The following is a 23,707-nucleotide window of genomic DNA, read 5'->3' as shown; positions in this document are numbered from 1 at the left end:
AGCGCGCGGAACAAGAACAGACAAAGATATGATCATTTTATTTAAATTTACACAATATAATAATTATTTTTATACGTTAAACACAACAAATTTCAAGCGTTTTGTTCCGTTGCTCAATGAGATAGAGAGAGATAGTGATGTGACGGATGATTTTCTTATCGGAGTCGAAGTTATATAAAGGGGAATTTTTGTGTTGATCGCATTATTTGAATTCGATATCTCACATAATCAATTACAATGCTTCTTTCCGACTATAGGATGGTAGAAGGGCAACCCTTGCACTACTACTACCCATACGCCGAACTCCCTTTCACTTGCTACCCCAGTATAAGGACCATGGAACTGCGCGAAGAACTGATGATGCCTCATTCACCCAACAGCACACAGGTAATATAATACCTCAAAAAAATAGCTCAGTGTACTAACAATCATTTTTCTTCCTTCAATAGAGCGATAGTGACAACTCCTTGTCAAGTATTGAAGTTTCTCCTAAACCCATCAGGGCAAGAAGTGTCATCCAGCACACCCCGAAATCAAACGAGGTTCGTTGCGGATGGAAATCCTGTGGAGCCTTCTTCGAAACTTTGGATCAACTAGCCAATCATGTAACCAGAGTACATGCAGCAAGTGGTCCTGGAGGGCTATTTTACTGCGGATGGGAAGGCTGCTCCAGAAATAATAAAGGTTTCAATGCCAGGTAATAACAGCCGCTTTTGGTTCAAATTCAGACGCTAACTCTAGTTTATTTAGGTACAAAATGTTGGTACACGTGCGAACACACACCAACGAAAAACCCCACCAGTGTTACCAGTGTGACAAATCTTTTTCACGAGCCGAGAATCTTAAAATCCACTCGCGTTCACACAGCGGGGAAAAACCGTACGTCTGTCCCGTTCCCGGGTGCAACAAGGCATATTCGAATTCCAGCGATCGATTTAAGCACACGAGAACTCATCAGGTGGAAAAACCCTACAAGTGTAAAGTCCCTGGCTGTCCCAAACGGTACACTGATCCCAGCAGCTTAAGGAAACATGTAAAAACGTACAAACACTTCGTTCATGAGACCAAGGTCAATGATGAAAATGTTAAAAACAACAGTATTGTTGATAGGAAACTTGATGTTGAAAAAGTACAAGGCAAAGTTAACGACAGCCATTCTTGTGATTGTACACACATGTGTTGTGTGTCCAGTATGAACAAAAGTAACGATATTATGAGGTTTGGAAATTTGATTAATTTCCGGAGGGACGAAAAATGTGCTACGTGGAGCACGTTTTATTCGCCTGAAGGCCAAGAAAATATTTTCGTCTCGTATAATGGTCATCAGGATATGGATATTGATGTACCATTGGACTTAAGTATTAACAGGAAGGTTTGAAGTTGACTTAGCCGAGTATTGTGTGTTCATTAGTTTAGTTGCGCGTTTGTTCTATTTATTTACGTGTATTTAACGTTGTAAATGGCAATAAGACATTGTGATAACCTTTTTATATTTATTACTGAAAATCATGTTTATTATTGATTAAAATTAACATTTTTATTTGGATTTTCTTATTTTCTAACCACATTACAATGAATCAGAAACAAATAACAATAGCAATGAATACTAATTAAACGACAGTGACCAAATAATTATATCACAGTATAACAGTTAAATTCGTCCAAACACTGTGCAATAAATATTAAAAAAATATATAAAATTATCCTTATTCATCTAATGACAAATCTTTCAACGTCAACGTACGCTGTTCATTTCGTCGAAAAACTACAAAAAAGGTTTTTAAAAATTATCAGCTATCCATACTCCAATACATCCTGTGATGTTATCACTATCACAAAATGTAATTAATACGAAACCTGTTTTTCGCTGCTGCTGACCCCTGAAGTTCTTTTAAAAATTATTTATTCATTCGATTTTTTGACTTGTATATAAAACAAATACAACAACCAATAAACAAGTATTTAGAATCTGACAATACGCTTCTGTTCGTTTCACTTCCGAAATTTCGGTTAGTAGTTGCAGATATTAAAAAAAAAATCACAAAATCGAATGAAAATTGATTGTTTAATAATTACATTACAGATTTATTTGGCATAATTTGGCGCATACCTTCAATCATGATGTTTAACGAGCGCATATCTTCCTTCACAATATCAACGAGCTTCGAAATACCATTTTGTTGCAATTGTAGGAAGTCTTTTAATTCTCCTTGAGTTTCCGGTATTAATTTGTACTTTGGTTGAGGTGGTCTTGCAGTGTTTTCCATTAATTTAACAGTAGAAATCAATTCGTTGAGTTGCCCCTAAAAACATCTTTTAAATACCGCAATCTATAACCTTGGTGTCCCTACACTAGTAATTCAATATTGTTTCATTTAATTGAGGCTAATCATCAAGTTGTCCTATTAAACTTGATTTCGGCTTACCTTGAACTGAGTTGGAACATTCAAATGTGTGTACATCGTCTCAAGTTTGCCTTTCAAATATTCCTCTTCTGGTTGAATAGCGATTCCATTTTTTCTTATACTTTCTTGCCTAACCAATATCTGCAATCCAAAAACATAAAATACGTTTATGAAGGAACAAATGGGGTTTTACCCGTAGTGTGCGATGTTGCAGATGCAAGAATCTGTGTTTTAATTCGTTAATTCTAGCGATAGATGCCGCATGTTTCTTCTTCAGTTCTGCTAATTCGTTATTAATTTTTTCTTCAAATGCTTTGTGCAAACCCGTCTCATGCTCTTGTTTCAGTTTTCTAGCTTTAAGATCGTTGAAACCGTAAATGGGTACGGGCATGTATTTATTTGGGTTAGGATTGTCTACAATTGCGGCTTTCCACATCTGAGGGTCGAATCCTAAAATATTTTTAGTGAAAGCGTTAAGCATTAAAGAAACATAATTAAAGTACATATGGAACAACTAATTTAAAATGATATACCTACCTAGTGGTACCGTCTTCAGGTACTCTTCTAACGCAGCCTTTGATGGAGTTACATAGGCCACAATGGAAGTAACTCCAACGTTAGTAAGTTGTTGTTTTTGGGCTGGCTGGTTGAGGTAGTTTGCTAAATCAGTCGCTGGTATTTTTCTACTGTTTCCAGTAACACCTTTTTCCATTACCACGATTCGTATTTCCGACTGGGTATCAGCTAGTGCCTTAATATGCTGAATGATAACTTTCAAGTTCGGTTTGTTTCCCAAAATACCACCGATTCCGTTAATAAGTACTTGTTTTTGACTACTACAATGGTTGATACCATGTAATGAAAAATAATACTAAGGTAATTAATATCAACTTACCTGAGTTCCGAATACTTTCGGTTGAAGATCAATTTAACTAAACCTTCTGTATTGTCATGCTCAGGAATAATATTGTAGCCTACTGCCTTAAAGCGATAAAATGGATTGTACATTGTGTACTCGATAGGGGGGAGGTTAGGATTATAATAACCTTTGCCTGTACCCCAGCAAGCCTGCAGTAAGTTCCATTTTTTTAAAATATCATCTCTTTCGTCATTGTAAATATTTATGGCATATATTGATGCCATCACTTGCTGATTTTGTTGTTGTTGAGTTGTTAACACAGATTGAGGACCACCTAAATGCAAAATGGTCTAGTTAATATAAATAATTAGTTAATTTTCTAACTTTATAAATAGTAAATTAATTTATAATTAATCGTGGTTCATTACTGGTTTACAAATATTTTCTGTTACAAAAAAAAAAAAATACATTTTATGTTCGGTTGCATCTTACTTACGTTAGTATTTTGCCAAATTCTTAGTAAGTAAAGATACAGTAATTAAGTTTATATCGGCGAATGTAAACTGCAGCTGACCTTTCGTAGGGTTCAAGAAAGATCTATGTAAACCACAGCGATATGTCGGTACTACCTGTACCCAGATACTGTACTCGATGCGTTTAGATTCGTTTTTTTTTAATTAAGTTGTAGATTTAGGTAGTACCAATATTGCAAAAGTTGCTGTTTGGGAGTCAACCTCCAGAATAATTTTATTTGTATTAACGATTTTCTTCTTTGATAGTACTGTTACTAAATAAACCCATACGCCGCCCCGGTACGACGCCTTTGGGTTTTCTAGTATGTGCGGCGATGATGGGTGACTCATCGTCGGTGACGGCGGCCGGACGGCGTTCGTTAAAGGAAAGCCTGGAAAAGGAAGTCGCGATGGGTATTCCAGAAAGACCTCGATCGCAAAACATCTAGAAGTTTATCTGAGCATTTAAATAGAGGCCATCTTAGGGAACGAGTCAGTCTCAACCAACAAGTTATGTCCAGACAATGGGAGAAGTAGAGTCTAGTCAAATCCATTCCAGTCGGAATTATTTTGTACATAATCGCCGTGTAATTAGTAGTGTAAATTTGAGTTACTAAGAAATAAATTGTTGAGTTTTACCCACGCTCATTTTTAATCACCGATCATCGTAACAGTATCTTCCAAGCAATGGTCATTCTGTTTCCAGGTTATTCATATTAAGATATATTGGGATCACTGTTTGATTTGATAAATGCCGCTACTTTACCGAAGAACTATCACAGACCCAGATTTATTAAGACGAAGAAGAAATGAGTTTTGAATAATCTCGGTAAACCAGTGGACCCAACTTAAGGCAGGTACCTGATTTTATTATCCGCTGCAGTTTACATGTGTCCGTCCATATCACATATATATTTAAATAATAATAAATAAAGATATTTGTATTCTTTACAAGAAGAAAAAATTATTTTTACGTATGTCGCTGAAGGCCAGTCGCTCAATATTGAAACAAAAATTGTAATTCTTTTTTTCCACTTTAAACAGTCATGTAGGAGAGGATATGTACTTCCTCCATCAAATCTTTGAGTGTTAAAATGTACATCTTTACGAATTATTATACTGCTTTTATTGTTCCTTAAATAAATTCAACAGCTTGCTTTCATAAACGCCTTTAAATTCACATGTCAACGAAAACATGTTAGTCAACATAACAATTCTGTGGATGTTTTTTTTTTCTAAATATATAAACAGTCGCGGCCAGAAAATCTTTAAAGTTTAAAAAACTGTTACGTCGCATCCAGTGTCAGCACGCTTGCAATGTCAAAAATGACAAAACTAAAAAAATAAGTTTACAATACTTATAAAGGTGTTTCACACTTTATGAGAGCGGAGTGACAATTACGTCCAACTGTTCTGGTTTCGACTGTAATTATTAACAAGTGGCAAATCTGCAACATATTTAAATTTCACACTCTCATTATTTCACACTCAAATTATTGACTGCGTCAGATCAGTAAAAAGTTGATATATCTAAAAATAAAACATATATAACTTTATAATGGAGCACCATAAAAATATGAACAGTTATCTCCGTGAAAGTGTGAATTGATTTACGAAAAAAATATAAGTTCGAGATTATTTAAACTATAATTAAAACTGCGGAATAGCAAATAAATTAAAAAAAAAAATTTGCCCATTCTTAATTTTGAAAATTCCTCAAAATAGTAAAAATATCTTGTAAAACGTAAAGAGAGCAGTGAAAACGTAACACCCTAAAAATCCCACTGCTGAATTCTTGCAAATTCTGCAACCCATAAAAACCGCCAACTACCAACCTGTCGGTACTGCAGGTTTCGGTCCAAAAGCCCCTCCAAACAAATTCGTGCTTTGCTGTTGAGTCCCAAAACCTGTTCCTGCCCCAGCAGTACCAAATCCCCCAAAGCCCCCAGTCGTTTGGGTGCCCCCAAACCCTCCAAATAACGACGGAGCAGCACTTGTGGTGGTAGTACCTCCGAATAATCCAAATCCAGTACCACTCGTACTTCCCCCACCAAACAAACTAGCACCGGAAGTAGTAGCGGTACCCCCGAATGTCGACCCGAACAAATTCGGTGCTGATGTTGTTGCACCTCCGAATAGGCTCGGCGCTGGAGTACTTCCAGTACCGAACAAACTCGGCGTCGTAGTCGTCACGTTTCCGAACAAACTCGGAGCTTGCGTTGTTGTAGAAGTACCGAATAAGCTAGGTGCCGCATTTGCAGGCGTGGAAAACAAAGACGTGGAGGTTGTAGGAGTGCCGAACAAGCTCGGTTTGGTTGTCGAAGTACCGAAAAGGCCGGTGCCGGTTGAAGCACCAAATCCAGTACCAAAACTGGAGGTTGCTGTGGATGTTGGAGCCCCGAAAGATGATCCAAAGGCAGGAGCGGAGCTTGCCGGAGCGCCGAAAGTACTGCCGAAACCGGAGGTTGGACCGGATTGAGCTCCAAAAGTTGAACCGAAACCAGTGGAGGGTTGAGGTGTAGAGCCGAAGGAGCCGAAACCTCCGAAACCGGTGCTGGCTGTGGTGGTAGTCACGCCAAAAGGAGTGCCGAAGGCTGTGGCTGTAATAAATAAACAGGAAATGTTAACACCGTAGAAATGGAGATAAGGAATAAATGGCCCATTTTTGGAGAATGTTTTTGTTAAAATTTATCTATCCTACTTTATGTAGTGCGATTTGCACTTTCATGAGCGTACAAACTATGTATATGTTTTGAGTAAAATTTTCAGAAAGATACACAAGAAGTTTCGTAATGTCAGTTGAAAGGAAACCTACCTATCTTTAAAAAATGTATGAATCGGAAGGCGTAAAATACATCAGTCAGTTAGGATTAATTTTAGGTGACTTATAATCTAATGAATTAATGAAATATAACTTATCATTACAACCAATCCCCGGGCTCGAAATCCACTGACTTGAGGAGCTAGATCAGGGGGCTGAGTTAGGAAGGATGTGGCTGATCGTATGTCAACAGCACGATAATAATTATCGATACCATTTTTTTTTTTTCAATAAGCATCATGTATGAACTGACTCGTTCAAACATACAAATACACAGCTGCAGAATTATCAGATCGAAGTTCGCAACTTGCTTCATATACATACACCCACAGCATAATAATCGGGAGTTGAGCACCGAGGGTATTTATGTAGTAACTGGGGGTGATCTCTAACAAATTCAAATGGTACCGTCACTGACTTAAAAGTATTTCTGACTAAAGGCACAGTTACACCGCTGAGGGTTTGACGCTATATCTGCTTACAGTTCTAGGCTAGTTTGTAGCACACCCAGTTTTTTAGGTATTCAGTATGTTTTGTTGCCTATATCAACGTAAAAAGTTTCAACTTTTTAGGATAAATTCATTTTTGCGCATGAACAAATCTCACTTAGCCAGGCGAATTGGAGTTACTTAAAATTATCTTTTTTGAAATATCTAATCAGTTATTGGGCACTTAGTCAAGAAATGTGTGATCTGTCTAGGCTTCTATTTGTATGAGGTCCCTGTCTTTGTGGATGTGAATGAAATCGAACATTGCAAAAATTCTTCTAACTCAGTTGTACTGTCATCAGCAATGAATGCGTCTGCTGGATAAAATCGCTCCTTCACAAATAACGATTACATATTTTAATGACTATTAGAATATGATCTCAGTAAAACATAATTAATAAGACAATTAAGACAACATATCTATATATGCACTATTTACTTAATTATAAACGCTTATAGCATTGACACCACAAAAAATAAAACACACGTGAAGAGTCTAAACAACAATTTTCACATAAGTGCTTCTTCAATAATTCATAAAATTAGTAAACATTTACTCATAATGAGAAACTCGTTTTCACGAACAAATAAAAATCACAAATGAAAAATTTAAAATTCTTCATATGTTGCGTATTTCTTTCAGTTTATTACTCGAAAGTTTAAAAAACAGGTAACGAATGTGATAAGACTTTCATTAGCACGTACCTAATGTCTTTAAACACGCGTATTCACGTAGTTGTTCCAATTTCATGTTAGAAATTGCCTTTGCAGATCATCAAAATCTGTTCATGTCAGCTTTAGGATGACTTAAAAATAATTTGAATATGAAAGTGCAGTTAACTAAAAATTATACAAATAAATTATTATGAATTTGTGTTCTACTGTCATAACGATTATATTTTAGTGATAAACACACCAAAAACTACTTTGTATTAATTTGTGCTCGTTATTGGCTGTATTTCAGAAGCTTAAAAATTTGAATTTAAACGTTACAACTTTGACAAATCAATGACTTTTTAGACAATCGTAGTGGTCAAGAATAGACTCATAATTTTGTTTCTAGAACCTCCTGCGACCACTAATTATGTTGGTATATTGTACTGTTGTGTATTATAGCATAGCATAGCTATCTCGGTACTCTTATCTACTCACGTCAATTTAGTCGGTAACCTATCTATAAACCGGAATTCGTAGATTCCACATACAGTTAATTTCTTGGAGCACATGTTTAGATTTTACTAATACAAAATTTTCTATAATGATAAATATCGAAATAATTCTACGATTTCCACCATAAAAGCATCTTGCCATCACTCGAGGATAAGTTCTCTATGACATTTATTCTAACTTACTCTTATTTAAGGTTTATTAATAATAAACAATAGAAGTAATCATGGACTAAAGCGTTAAATATTAAAAAAAAAATGCAGCATTATTTAATAAAAAAAAATTTATAATGTAATAATGTAGAAAAATATTAAAAAAAAATTAAAATGTTAAAGACAACCCTGAAACAGCCGGGATGATGTAGTGTAAACCACACAAGAGATCTGATTATCTCCTCAGTGTAAGCTAAGGAACTTTTAATGCGGCAATTTTGAAGAACGCCTAATTTCATACTTTTTCGATGTTTCGTAACTTGTAGAGTAGAGAAATGCTGATTTCTCGTTTCCGTTTGTCTGTTTCTGGATATTTTGATTTTTTTGAACGTCTGCTCAAGTTGGCCATGACGCTTAAGTCAGCAATTTCAATTGCACTGCCGACGTACGTGGCGCGGCCAACTAGAGCAAAAGTTTTAAAAATCAAATGGTAGAATTGGTGCTATTGCTGAGAACAGGTCAATTAATTGTGCTGAAATTTTTAAAACACAATTACGTTATGATTATATAGGTATATGCATCTCGGCAAAAAATGTAATGACTTGGGCTCAAAAATGTGAGAAATCTTTTAAAAAATACATCCTAACATACAGATGTAATTAATTATTGTGTTGACTGAATACGAAACTATGTATTTATAAGTACTATTGGTACTAAAATAATACTACCAACTAAAAACAATCTGCTTTGCTGTGTGTATTTGTACAAAACAAAATACCTATCTACTTTTATTAATATGTTAATAAAACAAATAAGATATTCGATATGTTCGGATTCTTTCTTCTTCTGGATACTTTAACACGTCTCTCCATTGAGAAAATCTTTTTCTTACATACTTACCACTTCTATTACTAAAATAAAATTTCCGAAGCTAGACAGGAAGAATGGAAACCAAATTTTTCCTAAACAAAATTTAAATCACTGCGATAGCTAACTGAGGAAAATTGAGATTTTACACTTATAAAAATTGTCCAAATTTTTCACTAGTTTCATTAATCAAAGAACCATACATTAGTTACGCATGTTGGGCTTTTCCTTCATGCTTCATGCGGAAATGACGAAAATAACAACTAATCAAATTTCCGCGTGTCTGTCTAAGAAAACCACAGCGGATAACAATTCCACAATGAATTTTGAACTTGGCACAAATATTGCTTTAAACAAAAAAGAAAACACGGAACATTTGTATATACATAGTTGCACTAAAGAAGGTAATGTAGACGTGCTCAGTTTATACAGCAAATGTGTAGGGATTTCATCCTTCCCATACTACATCGTTGAGTTTTTGTTTTTTTTGTTTTACAAATCAGGAAAATGTACAGCACAATCAATTGGGAAGAACATTTAGAAGAATACAGAGTACGTTGGCCGTGTTCTTGGATTTACCCACTGTAAATTAACACATCGGTCACTGCATACGTAAATCTTTCGCAATTCTTTTAGTAGATGCTATTTTTTTTTATAGTGCAAATACTACAAGTATTAAATTTGTTAAAGTAAAAGTAACTTCTAATAAGGAATTTGTTTGTTAAACTCATATTCTTCGAAATGCGTTTAATAACCGTCCGAAATATATCGTTTATGTTAATGTCAACAAATGAATATAAACAATACTCCTGTGTTCACGGAACTTTGAGAAAATTAGATAACTATTAATTTGATTTAATTTAATTAATAAAATTAATTTAATCATTTTTTTTAATATTCCGTACAAATATCTAAAAACAAAAATATTAGTAAAATAGTATTTTTTATTAATAATAAATCATAATAATATTGATTGCGCCCATGAAATACATAAAAAATAAAGTGACAAAAGATTCGTCATCCGACGAATGGACACTTTCATGTTTGCTCCACGTTTTATGACTCCAAGAGTACGAAAAGGTAGGTCCCGGCACGTCTATGAAACTACTGGACATTTGTTGGCAAGTTTTGCATAATATTAAAAATATGTGGATAGTAAAACCTAATCAAAATTTGTTTAATCATCAATTCCAAAAATATTATGACGTCCGCTGAATATTATGAGCAGTAAAGGTTTTTTAAATTTTATAAAATAATGTACGCACCAGACCGAAGGTAAAGAAGCCAACAGAGTGTGTTTACGTAACATAATGCGTTCGAATCAAAGGCAGTGGCGGCGTATGGGCGATTAAAGTATGATACATTAATAATTCAGAAAAACAATCTTTACAAGAATATCTAAAAAATTACAAACAATCATATTTTTACTTCCCACGAGTAATCTACTTTTTTTTTAATGTGCACAGACTATCATAAATAAAATTTCGCAAAATTAAATTTTATAATTTTTCAAAGGAGTGGGATTTGTTGGACTGTATTTCAAGGGCTAGGAAAGTGCTGTCGATATATATTTTTTCAATTTCTCTAGTTAAATGTGCATAAAGTTTATATTTAATTTACTGAGAGAGTAAATCCTCTTTCTGTAAATATTTTTTAACATGAAATAACCAATTTTCAACTTACTAATTGAGTGTTCTTCAAAGCATAATTGTCTATCAAAATATCATGAACATAAATTATGTCACTACCTATCTGAACATCAACTGAATCAAAATTAACTTTCTTTAAGTTCCCTCCCTGTGATGCTTGTAACTGTAATTGTAGCTGTAATTTTTTAAAACAAGAAAAAATCTTTTCGTAGATTCTCAATGTGAAGTCTAACTGGATTTTTTTACGATAACTTGCATACTTTATCATTAAGTATGATTATGTTATTAAATCGTAAATAATGAAACATACCACACTATAACTTTCCAGGAAGGTTCATAAATAAATTTTGAAATGATGTGATCGAGCTTTTGGAAGGTATGAGAAAGAGTAACTGAATTTTGAATGACCTTGTGATTTAGCATAAGTATTCACGATAAACTCAATATAAGTGCATAGTTTCAATGCAATCGGTTTCATAGTTTCTAAGTTTCTCTATTTTTTTATATAGATGCAGAAGCTTAAATATAGATATCGGTGCAGTAACAAATCGCAAGGATAGACCTACATTTTTTTGCACATTTAAAGTAGAATGACATCAAAATTTTGAAAGGCAAAAACAGATAAATTCTCGTTAGTGATTTATGATAAACATCATGACCTAAAAGCATCAGCAAAATTTCTACGTAATCGGGTTTGTATTGTCTAAGTTGAACGATAATATGTATGTCGATTTTTTTTTCCAAAAATCTACAAGCATACAGCAAAAAATTAGATTAATAAATTACACGTATAGACACATACTACTTTGCACATTATACATAGGATTTACTTGACAAAATTTTGCGATGACGTCAGCAAATTTTTTATGGGAATAATCAGAGAAATTTTGATTAGCACTTTACCAGATGCAGATGTACGATATGCAAATCTAAAATTTCAAAGCAGCTTGTCACTTCAGAGATTACTTGTTCGATAAAATTGTCAACAGACGATAGGCAGATGGAAACAGGAGACCTATTTTTTCATATTTTAGGAGCTACAAAAAGACGCTTATTGAAAACTTCTCATGGATATTCTTGGAATCACATTCTCGTAAACAATAATAGATACCTCATTTCTGTCCAGATTTTAGTGTTCTATTACAAAAAATGGGATTAATTTTGACATCTGCTCTGCGACTAGTAACTTATTATTTATTTTATATATTGTGTTATTACTAACGCGAAACGAAGTAACTACTTTTATATGCAACTTTAACAAAACAAATAAATAAGATATTCATTATTCACAAAACTATTTCGCCTTTCGGATTTCTTATTTTCTAGATACGCCATTAGGCTAAGAAAACTGCACATTTTTCAATAAAACTTTAGGTCTTCGCAGGGTCAAACGGAATTAATTATTTAATTTAATGCTTACTACAAAAATAATTTTTAAGGCTTTATTTCTTAGATGACTGATTAAAATAAACTTTTAGAAGAAAAACCGTAAGAAATTAAATACGCATTTTCCAGAAACAAAGTTTAAATCATTGTGATACTTGACCAATTGGGAAACTTGCGATTCTGCGGTTTTAAGTAGCAAAATTGTCAAATTTTTCAGTAGTTTCATCAATGAAAGAACCATACGTTAGTTACGCATGTTGGGGCTTTTCCTTCATGCTTCATACGGAAATGACGAAAATAACAACTAGCAAATTTCCTTGCGTCTGTCTTGGAAAACCGCAGCGGATGTCAACGAATTTCGAACTCGGAACAAATATTACTTAAAAAGGTCAATACAAGTAGATTAAAGTTCTAAAAGTAATTGTTACTCGTGTAATTATTCTGTTGTATCAAGCTCGTGACTCATTAACATGCATAGATTTATTAGCCACCAATAAAAATATTCGGAAAAATTCATTAACAAATTTCTAACCTTTCTTGTTCTTCTTTTTAGATGATGGTGTCGTAACTATCTCCATCGCGGACAATATTTATAAACAATGACGTCTTCACTTTAACCAGACGAACCACAAACAAAATCACATTAAAAACATTGAATGACTAATCATCAACACGAGTGGAAAATCTAGTTTTGATGCTTCATTCTTACCACGAAATGATCGGAAGTGTGAAAAACCGTGTTTGCATAAATAAACACCGGCGATAAATATCGCATCAAGTACACAAAAACTTCAGTCGTCGATAAGTTCTTGCAGAGTTGAACTGAGTAAAATTTAGCACAGTGCAAAATGGTTTATTTACACTTAGAGGTTCGTACTTATTTTTATTAAATACGTTTGTTATTGCTTATTAGTAACTTGAAATATGCCTTGAAAAAAGACAAACTCTAATAATATTTTTTTTTATTAGGATGGTCCCAATTTCCAATGGCCGTCACACCCGGTACAACAAACTGATCTTCCACAACAAGAAGTGACTGACAGCATTTCCCATGTTGATCCGGTGGTTCCACAAACAGTGACAGAGAGTGCGGTGGATCAAGTTGTCAATACCATCAAAGGCATAATCAACACAATTATGGACAATCAAACTGATTCAACGATGTTAACCACCACCAGCACAACCACCGCACCAAACTTGCAAGAAACTCTTGGTAGTAACAACACGATGATGGATACTGATCAAACCGGCATCAAAGAAATATTTAACAGTAACAACACAGCAATGGATTTCAATAACACAATTATCACTGATATGATGGACAACAATACAATGATTACTGACTTGGGTGAAGCTAATGCCACTGTTGCCACCATGGGAGATTCCGAAAGTGCGACGACTTTTATCAGCGACACGATGAATACAGTTGTGGATACTATAGTTACAACCACCGAAAAGGTTTTAAACACTGTATCCGATGTAATAACGCCAACGACGACGATGGAGACGGATACCGATCATTATAAGTATTCTGAAGATAATACCGAAGAGAAAACGTTATACATTGTATTAGGTGTGATTCTGGGTGCTTTGATTTTACTTATTATTATTCTCTTGGTTATTTACAAGAGATATAAAGTTCGAAGTGGTACAAGATCAGGAGCGTATTGTGTTTCTGATTTGAATCAAGTCAGTGTTTCAAGCTGTAATCACAGGGATTCACAAATGGAACAGCGCATTTCAAACTTTAAATAGCCATACACATACCTTTGTACTAACTGTGAAATATTTCAACTATGTGATACATTAGCTATTATATAATAATATCGTTATTTATTCTTATCTGCCTATGTTAAATCCAAAGAATATTTGTTATTTATTGGTAATTATATTTATTTAGTTATTGCAATCAAAAGACAGTCGAATTTTGCATGTACTTTATTTTCTGGTTTTCTTTTTTTTCTTCTGTTTTGAAAATCTAAATAAAACTGTGAGATAAAGTAAATTTAAGTTTTTTATTTAATGTTCGTATTTACTCTCAACAAATACAACGTCATAAAAGTATAAATTAAAACAGGTAAGATACCGTAAAATAACGAGGGGATTCTCCAATAACCCATATACGATGAATTTTGATCTTGTGGTGCTTCCTTCGTAATCAAAATTTATGCAAATTGATTGTGTCGGTAGAAGTAGGCAATATTAAAAAAAAAAAACTGAAGAAGAAAGAATTTTATAAGGAGCAAAAGTGGAACTTTTCGTGATGAGTCTATAAGTTTACCGCCAACCGAGGGGACGCCGGCAAATACAGACGAACCACAAAAAGTCACTTTTCTCCAAATAATATTTACTATTTTTCCTTCAAACGTCTGCAATTAAATTATAGAAGTAATTTAAAAAATTGGACTTCCTTCGCCCCCGAAATGCAGTGCCACAAATCCCGCTTCCTTGAAAACTTAAAAAAATTGATTTTGCGAATTTGTATTCAATAAAACAAATACAAGAGTATACTATTTTATAAAATTTATTATAAACATGAACAGTGATAGGGAGATATGTAGGGCAAATTTTCGTAAGCGTTGTACCAACTACACGATATTCCTAACATACATATAAAATACAATCGGCCCGGATTATCTGCGTAGTAAAAATCTGAACAAACGGCACACAGACTGAACCAGGAGACCTAATGTATGAGGTCATGAAGTGTCAAGAAAACATAAAAGTAGCCAGTCGCCCCCCAACGATTACAATATTTCCTTCGCTTATGCTCGGGAAGTAAAAATTTGATGTTTCAATTTTTAAAAGTGAATGAATTTAATTATATCTGGATATTGTCACTATGGTTCCATTGTTAACAAAATTAAAAAAAAAAAACCGTGCCCGTAAATATTGCTTAATTTATTTGTATCCATTTTTATCAGACACGTTTTCTCCGAAAGTACTGGACCGATTGTTCTCACATTTTGTATGTGTATTAGGAATATCATACATATGGTTAAATGCTAACTAAAATTTCGCTAATTATCTCCACCACTAATGGGATGATGTCATCTCCAAAATTTATAATAAAAAGTTTTTTTTAATTTCTTAAAATGAGATACTCCTGCACTTGTGGTGTGTGAATCGGTGTCGAATTTTCACCCTAGACATCTAGAATTTTTGGGAAAAATTCAAAACTGAATAACAATATTTTGCACCTTGAAATTATAAAACCGATTGCTCTAAAATCTTGTAAATATTTTACGGTTAACGTAATAATGGTAAAGCAAAATTTAACTGATGACGTCATCTCAACATTTTGCCGAATAAATCCTGTCTAAAATGTGCAAAATACTCGTATGATGAGTTTATGCTTGTGATTTATGATTGCATTAAAGTTTTTAAATTTCTTATGCAGGGTGACTCATAAAAATTAATGAATGAGTTAATTTATTGTATTAATTAAATCGGGAACGGCTCAATCCGTTTTCCCGAAAATTTGAGAATATAATATTGTTAGCATTAGTATTACACTACACCTATCCAAAGTAACATACGTGTCTTTGCAAAAATGTTGATGACGTCATCACAAATATTGTTAACGGAAAACTCATTTAGAATGTACGCCCAGTACGCTTCTTTACATTTACTTTAACGTTACATACATATTTTTATTTTAACTTATAACGGTTCTCACAAAAAAAAAATAAAATTCACAAAATCAAATTTTACAATTTTTCGAAAAGGCCGGATTTGTTTTATTAGATTTCACGGGCTAGGGAAGTTCTGTTGAAATAACTTTCGACCAATTTTTTTTTTATTGATTGTTCATATGTGTAAAAGTACACTAAAATTTACCACCCTGCATATTATGAGTTATCAATTTGTGATGAGTATATTCCATGAAAAAAGTGTTTATAGGATGTAAAGTGTGGTGAAATTATTCTAAAAATAATAGTAAATCTAAAAAATGATGTCATTTGGTGACTAAGGTTTCTTACATTTCATATGTTTTTATGTGGGTGCACCACAATAACGGTGACTTGATATTACACCGATTGATGAACTTTAAAAATGTACTCTGGGTTGAAAGTAAAAAGAAATAGGTATTTTTTTATATACAGACTTAAGTATTCCGAACTGCAATAGTACACATTAATAGAAAAGTCTTGAAATTACCAATCAAAATGTTAAAATCAGAGAATCAATTGAAAATCAGATTATTAAACAAATGGGTGAGCCGTCTTTGATTTAATCAATAAAATAAACTGACTCATTCATTTTCAGCTGTATCAACAAATCTGAAAAATGTTAATGCACACATTTTAGATATGATTTAATTGGCAAAATTTTGAGATGAAATCATCAATTTTTTGGGGATAAACGAATACATTTTAAATAAAAATTTGCCATGCTTACGATAACTTTAAAACAACAGCAAGATTTCAGACAATAGCAAAACATTGTTATACAATTTTGATTTTTTTTCCAAAAATCTAGATATCTCGGGTAAAAACTCAACACGTATTCATAAATTAAACTAAACTAAATTTAAAATCCATTTGTTATGTACAATTTTGATGTGACGTCATCAAATTATTGGTGGGGATAATTAGATAAATTTTGGTTAGCGTTTTACTATCTACGCGATATGTACAAAATTTGACAAGAATCACAATTATTTTTAATTTTTAAAGCAATTTCAACATCTAGGAGAAGTTGTATAACAGAAAAAAGTAGTCATTCTTATTAGAAATTCCCGAAGTTGTATGTCACAACTGCAATAACGCTGGCAATCGGACGCCAATGAGCATCACTTCCGCTATGCCGAAGACTGGTAATAGCAGAGGTGCTACTGAAGACCGAAGTGAAAATCATTTATCGTACTTGTAATTCAAGACAAATAGCGATAACACTTATCAACTTGTAGATGTGACAGTGAAACAGAAACTAAACTAAAACATGTTTGCTACGAATTGCAATAACCGAATCACAATGCCGCCGGTCCAGACTTTTTTACTGCTCTGACTTCCGCTTATTGAATAAAACACTACATTTTATTTTTATAATCGGTGTTGTAATACGCATTTGGTTAATTATAACTTGTCTAGATCTAGGGGAGGCTCAGCATCCCCTAGCCTCCCCCTAACTACAGTCTTGTCTAGGGGTTATGAAATATCGAAAAAATATGAAAGTACCAAATTGCCCGATGGACTCCATTACTCTACGTCCTTAGGTTATCCTCGATAAGAAAAACAACTTGAAAATGTTTATGTTTATACATCGGAAGAATGTCACGTAGAAATTAGTTTGATTTGAATGAGTTCGTCCCCTCAAAACAGATAACTATTAAGTGGTAAACTACAATCGACAATATGTTCTGAATATCATTACTATAATTCTTATTAAATAAAGACGTTTGTATTTTCACATTTTCGGGAAAATGGGGTGACTCGTTCTTAATTTGATGAATAAAAATATTAATGCAATGATGAATTACAAGTAAACACTAATCATATCTTGCACATTTTGGGTAGAATTTATTCGGCAAAATTTTGAGATAACGTCATCAATTTTTTGGCGGGTACAAACAGATTTATTTTGATTAACAATTTACCATGCTTACAATGACTTTAAAACGTCTACAAGGGTTCAAAGCATTCAGTTTTGCAATTCTTGATTTATTCAATAACATAAATTGACTGATTCATTAATATTTTTTGAGTCACCTATATAAGCAAATCTAAAAAATATGAATGCAATGATAAATTACAAGTATAGATTGATTATATTTTGCACATTTTAGATATGAATTATTCGGCAAAATTTTGAGATGACATAATCAATTTTTTGGGGTTGATAAATAGACACATTTTGATTAAAAAGTTACCATGCTTTCAAAACGTCTGCAAGATTTTAAAGTATTCAGTTTTGCAATTCTTTATTTATTAAACAATAAAATAAATTGACTCAGTCATTAATTTTTTTAAAACACCCTGTATAAGCAAATCTAAAAAATATTAATGCAGTGATAAATCACAGGTATAGACTCATCATACTTTGATGATAGGATTTGTTCAGCAATATTTTGAGGTGACGTCATCAATTTTTTAGGGGGGATGAGCACATACAAACTCCAGACGTAAGATAAAAACTTAAGACATTTACTAAATTGTATATAACTGTTTATATCTATAAGTACATTCAACCCAAATTGTGAACATACCATTTCATAAAATATAAATTTCTCGTTATAGGGACACGTAACTTTTAAAATTTGCAAACTTAGGTCTTCCATAGGACGTCCCATTCCTGTCTGTCTGTCGTCTATCGATAATTTTATTAGACGAACAATCTTCGCAACTACAGAACAGATTCTAATGGTAAAGGAAAGAAATCTTACTTAAATTGTGTAACTAATATGCTCCCATATCTATTGTTTATTAATCCATTTTTATTTTATCGTGAACATTTTAAATCGCTAATCAAGTCTTATTTCTTAAAAAAAATAATGACGTCTTAAAATTTTGTAAAGCAAATTTCGCTTGAAATTTATTTTGCGACATGCTCTTTAATCCGTTCTTTGCAGTGGATCCCTAATCACATTCTTAATTATAATTGATACAGTAATTAAATTTCTTTCATTAGTGGTCATTGTCTCGACCTGTCGTACCGTAGACTGGTGTTTATTTTTCGCCCAACGATTTTTTTATTTGTTTATTAAATTTCAATTAATTGCAGTTAATAATAAACCTAACACATTTTCTAACGACAGTATAAGCGTTATGGATGTTGCAAGTTTCGGTCAAATATCTCCGATGTTTCAGAGGGCTAGGCCAGATTACTTCTTTGGGTGAATTATGAACAGCTTTTGAAATATTGAATCAACGCTAAAACAATTAGATTATACTATATTATGTGATAAAATATTGTACAATTAATGAATACATTACGACTACATTCAGCCATATACAGGTTTTTCATGAGAAGCTCTACACCTAAAATATTCAAAATGCAACCAACAATAGAACTGCATGGCTATTTGGTTTAGACACCTGATTTGGACATAAACATCAGTTTTTAGATTAAAAGCGAAGACAATCAAATTCAAAAAACGAAGTCGTCAGGATGTCCTCCTCCTATAACGTTCTGTAATCGAACGAGAAGCAGAGCCGCATTTTTTTTTTTAAGATGGATACATTTTTTATCAATTCTGTCGAAATGTGAATTTTAACAGAGTAGTATCTGAGATTCCTTCAATGTTGTAAAAAAACATAACTTTTTTTATTTATTTATTTTTTAATTGTAAATTACATACATATTTTTTTGTTTTGTTTTTTTTTTTATAAAATATCAAAGTGGTTTTAAACTGTATTTTAATCGGCAACGTATTTGAAATTGTATGATGGTATAATTGGTATATCTGATGTCAAATTGAAAATTTGGGCACCAACTTAGTGGCTGCCACCTTCTCATTGTTTTTTAGGCGCGCTCATATCAAAATTGACAACTATGAACTGACTTTCTACGTTGCTGCCAATCTACCAATAGTTCAGAATTGCCAACTCAATCATTATCACCTGGTATTTATCAACAACAGAAATCACCTAACCACAAAATTTTGTTAAAATGTAGAAAATGTTTTGCACGTGTTCTAATCAAAACAAAAACTGTAATTTGTCAATCTGAAAATAAACTGGGCGGCTATTTATCTTTACTCCGTCATTTTTATTGCATATGGACACTTCAAAAAGAATTTGTCTTTTCATTTCTCATTTAACTTAACTGATCGTGGCACTATCACATTTCTTCTTTAGCAAGGTAAATAACATTATTTCCTGTTTAAAATTAAAAACACAATAACTATAACACTGTTTTCACTTGATCCATTATAAATTATTATTACCACGTAGTTACAGATTTAAAAGGTATACCTGGTTAAAGCCTACAATTTTTTAAAAAACATTTTCTTCGTTTTTTCGGATATTCTATGATTAAAAATACTTATTTAGGAATACGTTTCAACTTTTAACAATAACAAGGAAGTTATTATTCCACTTCCTAACCTAATTTTCCAAATGCACATTTAGAATAACTTACGTTTATTGGCGGTGTTTCCAAAACTAGGCTGATTACCACTTCCAAATGAAAATGCCATCACTGAATTAAAATTTTGAGGTGTATGTATGTTTAAAAAATGTTTAAACTGTGTTCTTTTAAATCAAAGAGATTCATACACAAACAACAACGAACATTGGACGTCAACTGTCAAAATAAAGTAACGAGATGTACTGACAACATACAAGATGAAACTGATTTTTTTTTTAACGTATACAAGCTTTCTAAGAGCCAATTAATGATATTTTATGATTCATAATAAGAAGAGTAACGTTTTCTTGCTGAAAAGTATTACCTTAAGTTAAAAAAAATCATATTTTGATAATTTACATAACTTGGATGTGTTGGTAGCCCTGAGTCATTATCTTGACATTCTTGACATTTGGCATATGCACTTGCAGATTGTTAGTTCTGTTTTTTGTACTTTGAAATTTTAATGTTTTTGTAGTAAAATCCATCACAACCGAAATTGGTTTTGTAGTATTTTTTGTAACAGTGTGCGCACTCCATGAGCATCAAAAACCATTAAGTTCGCGTGTGTCTTTTAGCTCCGCAAATTTTCCACCCTTAATTTATTTTTGTGTATATCTACAAACCGTAAAATGGCTGAAAGTAATGGTGAAATGACCGAAGACGATATAATCATCAATGATCAGGATGGTCTCCCAAACGTACACCCAAATCTTCTCGCCGAAGCCGATATGGACAGTCCGGAACATGTGACGGACGACGAATTCGAAGATTTGCCGACTTCTTTGATCGTCACCAACATCCACGACAGCGTATTTACAATACCCGGTAAGTTTGCCCGCGTTGTCGTACGTTTTATACCTAATATGACACTTTTTAGACCGAAAACGTGAAATGGAAAACCTCTTTCGGAACTATGACCCGGAAGTCACGTTCCAGTGGCTTCGCAGTTTTAGAAGACTGAGAGTCAACTTCCAGACAGCGGTGGCTGCGGCCAGCGCCCGCATCCAGCTTCACCAGTATAAAATCAACGATTCGGTAATCACCTGTTATTTTGCTCAACCCGTTACACCTGTCAAGAACAGCAGTCTGCAACCACCAGCGCCCTTCAAGCAGTTCCTAATTTCCCCACCTGCTTCACCCCCACTCGACTGGGAACCCCGGCCTGAAGGTGAGCCTATAATCAACCATGATCTTCTCGCAGCGTTGGCCACTCTAACTCCCGGTGCATCACACGAGTTGCACCCTCCGTCTCCAGGGCAGCCCAGCATTGTCGTTCATACTGCCCTTGGAGCAAATAATGCCGGATCTAAGCCTAGATTTGCACACACTGCTTGCCCGGAACGGAGTTAATTCTTGTTCTGGGGTGTATATAATGAATAAGATATCCTTGGAGGTTTTGATGATTGTTTAACCAAATGAAACGATTTGGAATATTTTTTTAAGACGTCTGAACTTCAGAGCCTCTGACAGTCAATTTCTCTTTCTCTCTCAGTGTAGATCTGTCTCATTTATCAGAATATCACAAGTTCTCTTTGTGTAACTGAATGTTGAATCGCTATGAAAGTTGTTGATATGTTGGTTGTAATAATGTATAATTAAACTCAATGTGATAATAAAAGTGTTGCTAAACTAAACATTTCCTAAAGTACTCTAATAACAATTTGATTTCTCTCTTTAGCGTCAATTGGATTTATCCACATTAAAACCTCTGAGATCAGAATGTTGTGATATCTGGTTGTTGAAAACAGTGTTTTTTTATTTATTTCGCTAGAAGAGAGTACATATTTTTAAATGGTTTATTTTAACACTTGATTCTTAAGCAGAGTTCAAAAATTGCAAAACTATTAAAATCGTTGCGTATAAAAAATGACTGATGTTTGTGACAACTTTTAGTTCTTTATTATGACTATAGTTGATAGAACTTGTGTATAATCCATTAGTTTCGATTTATTGATTTCATTATTCTTGTAATGACACCACTTTTCACGAAAACACAAAAGTTTAACACCAAGTCGATTTTCATTGAAAGCTTGGGCTTTTCAAGATAGTGGATAGTTTGGCTTAGAATTGTGGCATAGAATGCAAGTCAGATTCCAAAATATTTCGCAAGCTTATCATATGTTTGTATTCAAATATACAGATATATGCTCTTAAGATACAGAGAGATGTTAAAATTTTGTGTTCAACATACATCTAACATGAATTCGCCAACAGGTGGGTTCGCAAGTGAAAATTTCACGTTTAGCTTACTGTCTAATAGAAGTGATCATATTTTGTATAAAATTTTTTATGTGTACAACGTTTTCATTCAAGCTTTTTGTAAATTTACGAATATCAATAACATCCAACATCATGGCATTCTTCATTAGAATTTAGTCAATAAGAATGTAATGGTAAATATGATCATCTAGTGTACTCAGTTAGACTTTAGACTCACTGTTGCAAAACTCCAGAACTTCCTTCTTTTAATATGACAACGAATTTACTTTTTAGTTTTGTGCTAGTCTTAATCTGTGATTTCTTCTTTCACCATAAAATACGAGGTTATTTTAGGTTAATTATAAGTATTTATGAATTTCTTATTCAGTTTTAGTTCTAAGTAATTGGATTTTTTACTTTCTTTCTGTATTTTCGAACATAGGCAAGTGGAATTAAAGATGTTTGTGTGGTAAATGACAGTTGACTTCATTTTTAAAAACTTACATATTAGGTGAATTTAAGTTCAGCCATCAGGAACTAAAAGAGTTCAGTAAAATTTTCTTATTTCTCTAATGTAACAAAAAGTGGCAAATACCGTAATCAAATGTTTAAAATTATTTCATATTACCGTCCCCAACACACGTAGAACCGTTGATACGTAAGTTTTTTATTGAAAGTGGTAAGTTTAGTATTATTATGTACATTGTTTATATATATAATTTCATTTAAATGTTCAAAGGATAAAGAAAGAAAGGAATAATAACAATATGTAAAAGGTACTATGTACAGAGACCTAACCTATTTTGTCTAGTTGATACTTTGTTAGATGTTTGCTCTTACATGACTTTCTCGAATTGTACACTCTGTACAATTACCTTGAGCTTAAATCCCCAATAACAGTAAGGTAACAGAAGTAATGTTAATTTATTCGTAGATCATTTGTGCTTACTTGTTGCGATTTGAGCGCTTACCACAGAACAATAGGTGAATCGTTCACGTGTAATTTGTAAAAGGAACATTTTGATTATTTTGATGATACGATATACATACAAAAGACGTTACAACATGTATCTATGTGTAAATAAAGTTATTCGTTGAATGTTTCTCGTTTTATTGGGTAATAAAAATC

At 33.1% G+C, this 23,707-nt stretch overlaps 4 protein-coding genes across 5 annotated transcripts; 3 read left to right on the top strand and 1 right to left on the bottom strand.

Moving 5' to 3' along the window:
• Positions 1-206: 206 nt before the first annotated feature.
• Positions 207-1,540, top strand: LOC135126764 (zinc finger protein GLIS2 homolog). Its single transcript, XM_064052894.1, has 3 exons — positions 207-387; positions 450-697; positions 751-1,540. Exons 1-3 carry the CDS (start codon positions 238-240, stop codon positions 1,376-1,378), a joined length of 1,026 nt encoding a protein of 341 aa, XP_063908964.1. The 5' UTR covers positions 207-237; the 3' UTR covers positions 1,379-1,540.
• Positions 1,541-2,046: 506 nt separating this feature from the next.
• LOC135126763 (probable nucleoporin Nup54) lies at positions 2,047-20,543 on the bottom strand. 2 transcript variants are annotated; one of them, XM_064052892.1, is made up of 7 exons: positions 20,389-20,543; positions 5,612-6,376; positions 3,301-3,598; positions 2,943-3,241; positions 2,599-2,855; positions 2,427-2,546; positions 2,047-2,303 (listed from the first exon to the last, which is right to left on the bottom strand). In XM_064052892.1, the coding sequence occupies exons 1-7, from the start codon at positions 20,444-20,446 to the stop codon at positions 2,073-2,075; spliced, it is 2,028 nt and encodes a 675-aa protein (XP_063908962.1). In that variant the 5' UTR covers positions 20,447-20,543; the 3' UTR covers positions 2,047-2,072. The 2 variants fall into 2 exon arrangements, with proteins under 2 accessions (XP_063908962.1, XP_063908963.1); XM_064052893.1 differs by lacking the exon at positions 20,389-20,543 and adding an exon at positions 12,839-12,945.
• On the top strand, positions 13,005-14,311 carry LOC135126766 (uncharacterized). Its single transcript, XM_064052895.1, has 2 exons — positions 13,005-13,175; positions 13,276-14,311. The coding sequence occupies exons 1-2, from the start codon at positions 13,155-13,157 to the stop codon at positions 14,059-14,061; spliced, it is 807 nt and encodes a 268-aa protein (XP_063908965.1). The 5' UTR covers positions 13,005-13,154; the 3' UTR covers positions 14,062-14,311.
• A 245-nt stretch (positions 20,544-20,788) lies between the features above and the next one.
• On the top strand, positions 20,789-23,677 carry Sra (sarah). The gene is made up of 2 exons (XM_064052890.1): positions 20,789-21,204; positions 21,257-23,677. The coding sequence occupies exons 1-2, from the start codon at positions 21,009-21,011 to the stop codon at positions 21,727-21,729; spliced, it is 669 nt and encodes a 222-aa protein (XP_063908960.1). The 5' UTR covers positions 20,789-21,008; the 3' UTR covers positions 21,730-23,677.
• Positions 23,678-23,707: the final 30 nt, after the last annotated feature.

Source organism: Zophobas morio, unplaced genomic scaffold (assembly GCF_036711695.1).
Source record: "Zophobas morio isolate AGI-343-1 ecotype UQ-CSIRO unplaced genomic scaffold, CSIRO_AGI_Zmor_V1 ptg000011l, whole genome shotgun sequence".
In the NCBI taxonomy this organism is placed as follows: Eukaryota; Metazoa; Arthropoda; class Insecta; order Coleoptera; family Tenebrionidae; genus Zophobas; species Zophobas morio.
Note: the sequence above shows the minus strand (reverse complement) of the source record. Positions and strands in the feature narration are given on the sequence as shown.

What these genes read in the sequence shown, in the direction of transcription:
- LOC135126763 (XM_064052892.1), bottom strand. Translation starts at nt 20,446, where the DNA reads ATGGCATTTTCATTTGGAAGTGGTAATCAGCCTAGTTTTGGAAACACC. An exon ending in CGAAAGTATTCGGAACTCAG is followed by an intron (nt 3,242 to 3,300) that starts GTAAGTTGATAT and finishes CAACCATTGTAG; the next exon opens with TAGTCAAAAACAAGTACTTA. An exon ending in TGCAACATCGCACACTACGG is followed by an intron (nt 2,547 to 2,598) that starts GTAAAACCCCAT and finishes TTTGGATTGCAG; the next exon opens with ATATTGGTTAGGCAAGAAAG.
- Sra (XM_064052890.1), top strand. Translation starts at nt 21,009, where the DNA reads ATGGCTGAAAGTAATGGTGAAATGACCGAAGACGATATAATCATCAAT. An exon ending in CAGCGTATTTACAATACCCG is followed by an intron (nt 21,205 to 21,256) that starts GTAAGTTTGCCC and finishes GACACTTTTTAG; the next exon opens with ACCGAAAACGTGAAATGGAA.
- LOC135126764 (XM_064052894.1), top strand. Translation starts at nt 238, where the DNA reads ATGCTTCTTTCCGACTATAGGATGGTAGAAGGGCAACCCTTGCACTAC. An exon ending in ATTCACCCAACAGCACACAG is followed by an intron (nt 388 to 449) that starts GTAATATAATAC and finishes TTCCTTCAATAG; the next exon opens with AGCGATAGTGACAACTCCTT. An exon ending in AATAAAGGTTTCAATGCCAG is followed by an intron (nt 698 to 750) that starts GTAATAACAGCC and finishes TAGTTTATTTAG; the next exon opens with GTACAAAATGTTGGTACACG.
- LOC135126766 (XM_064052895.1), top strand. Translation starts at nt 13,155, where the DNA reads ATGGTTTATTTACACTTAGAG. An exon ending in TGGTTTATTTACACTTAGAG is followed by an intron (nt 13,176 to 13,275) that starts GTTCGTACTTAT and finishes TTTTTTTATTAG; the next exon opens with GATGGTCCCAATTTCCAATG.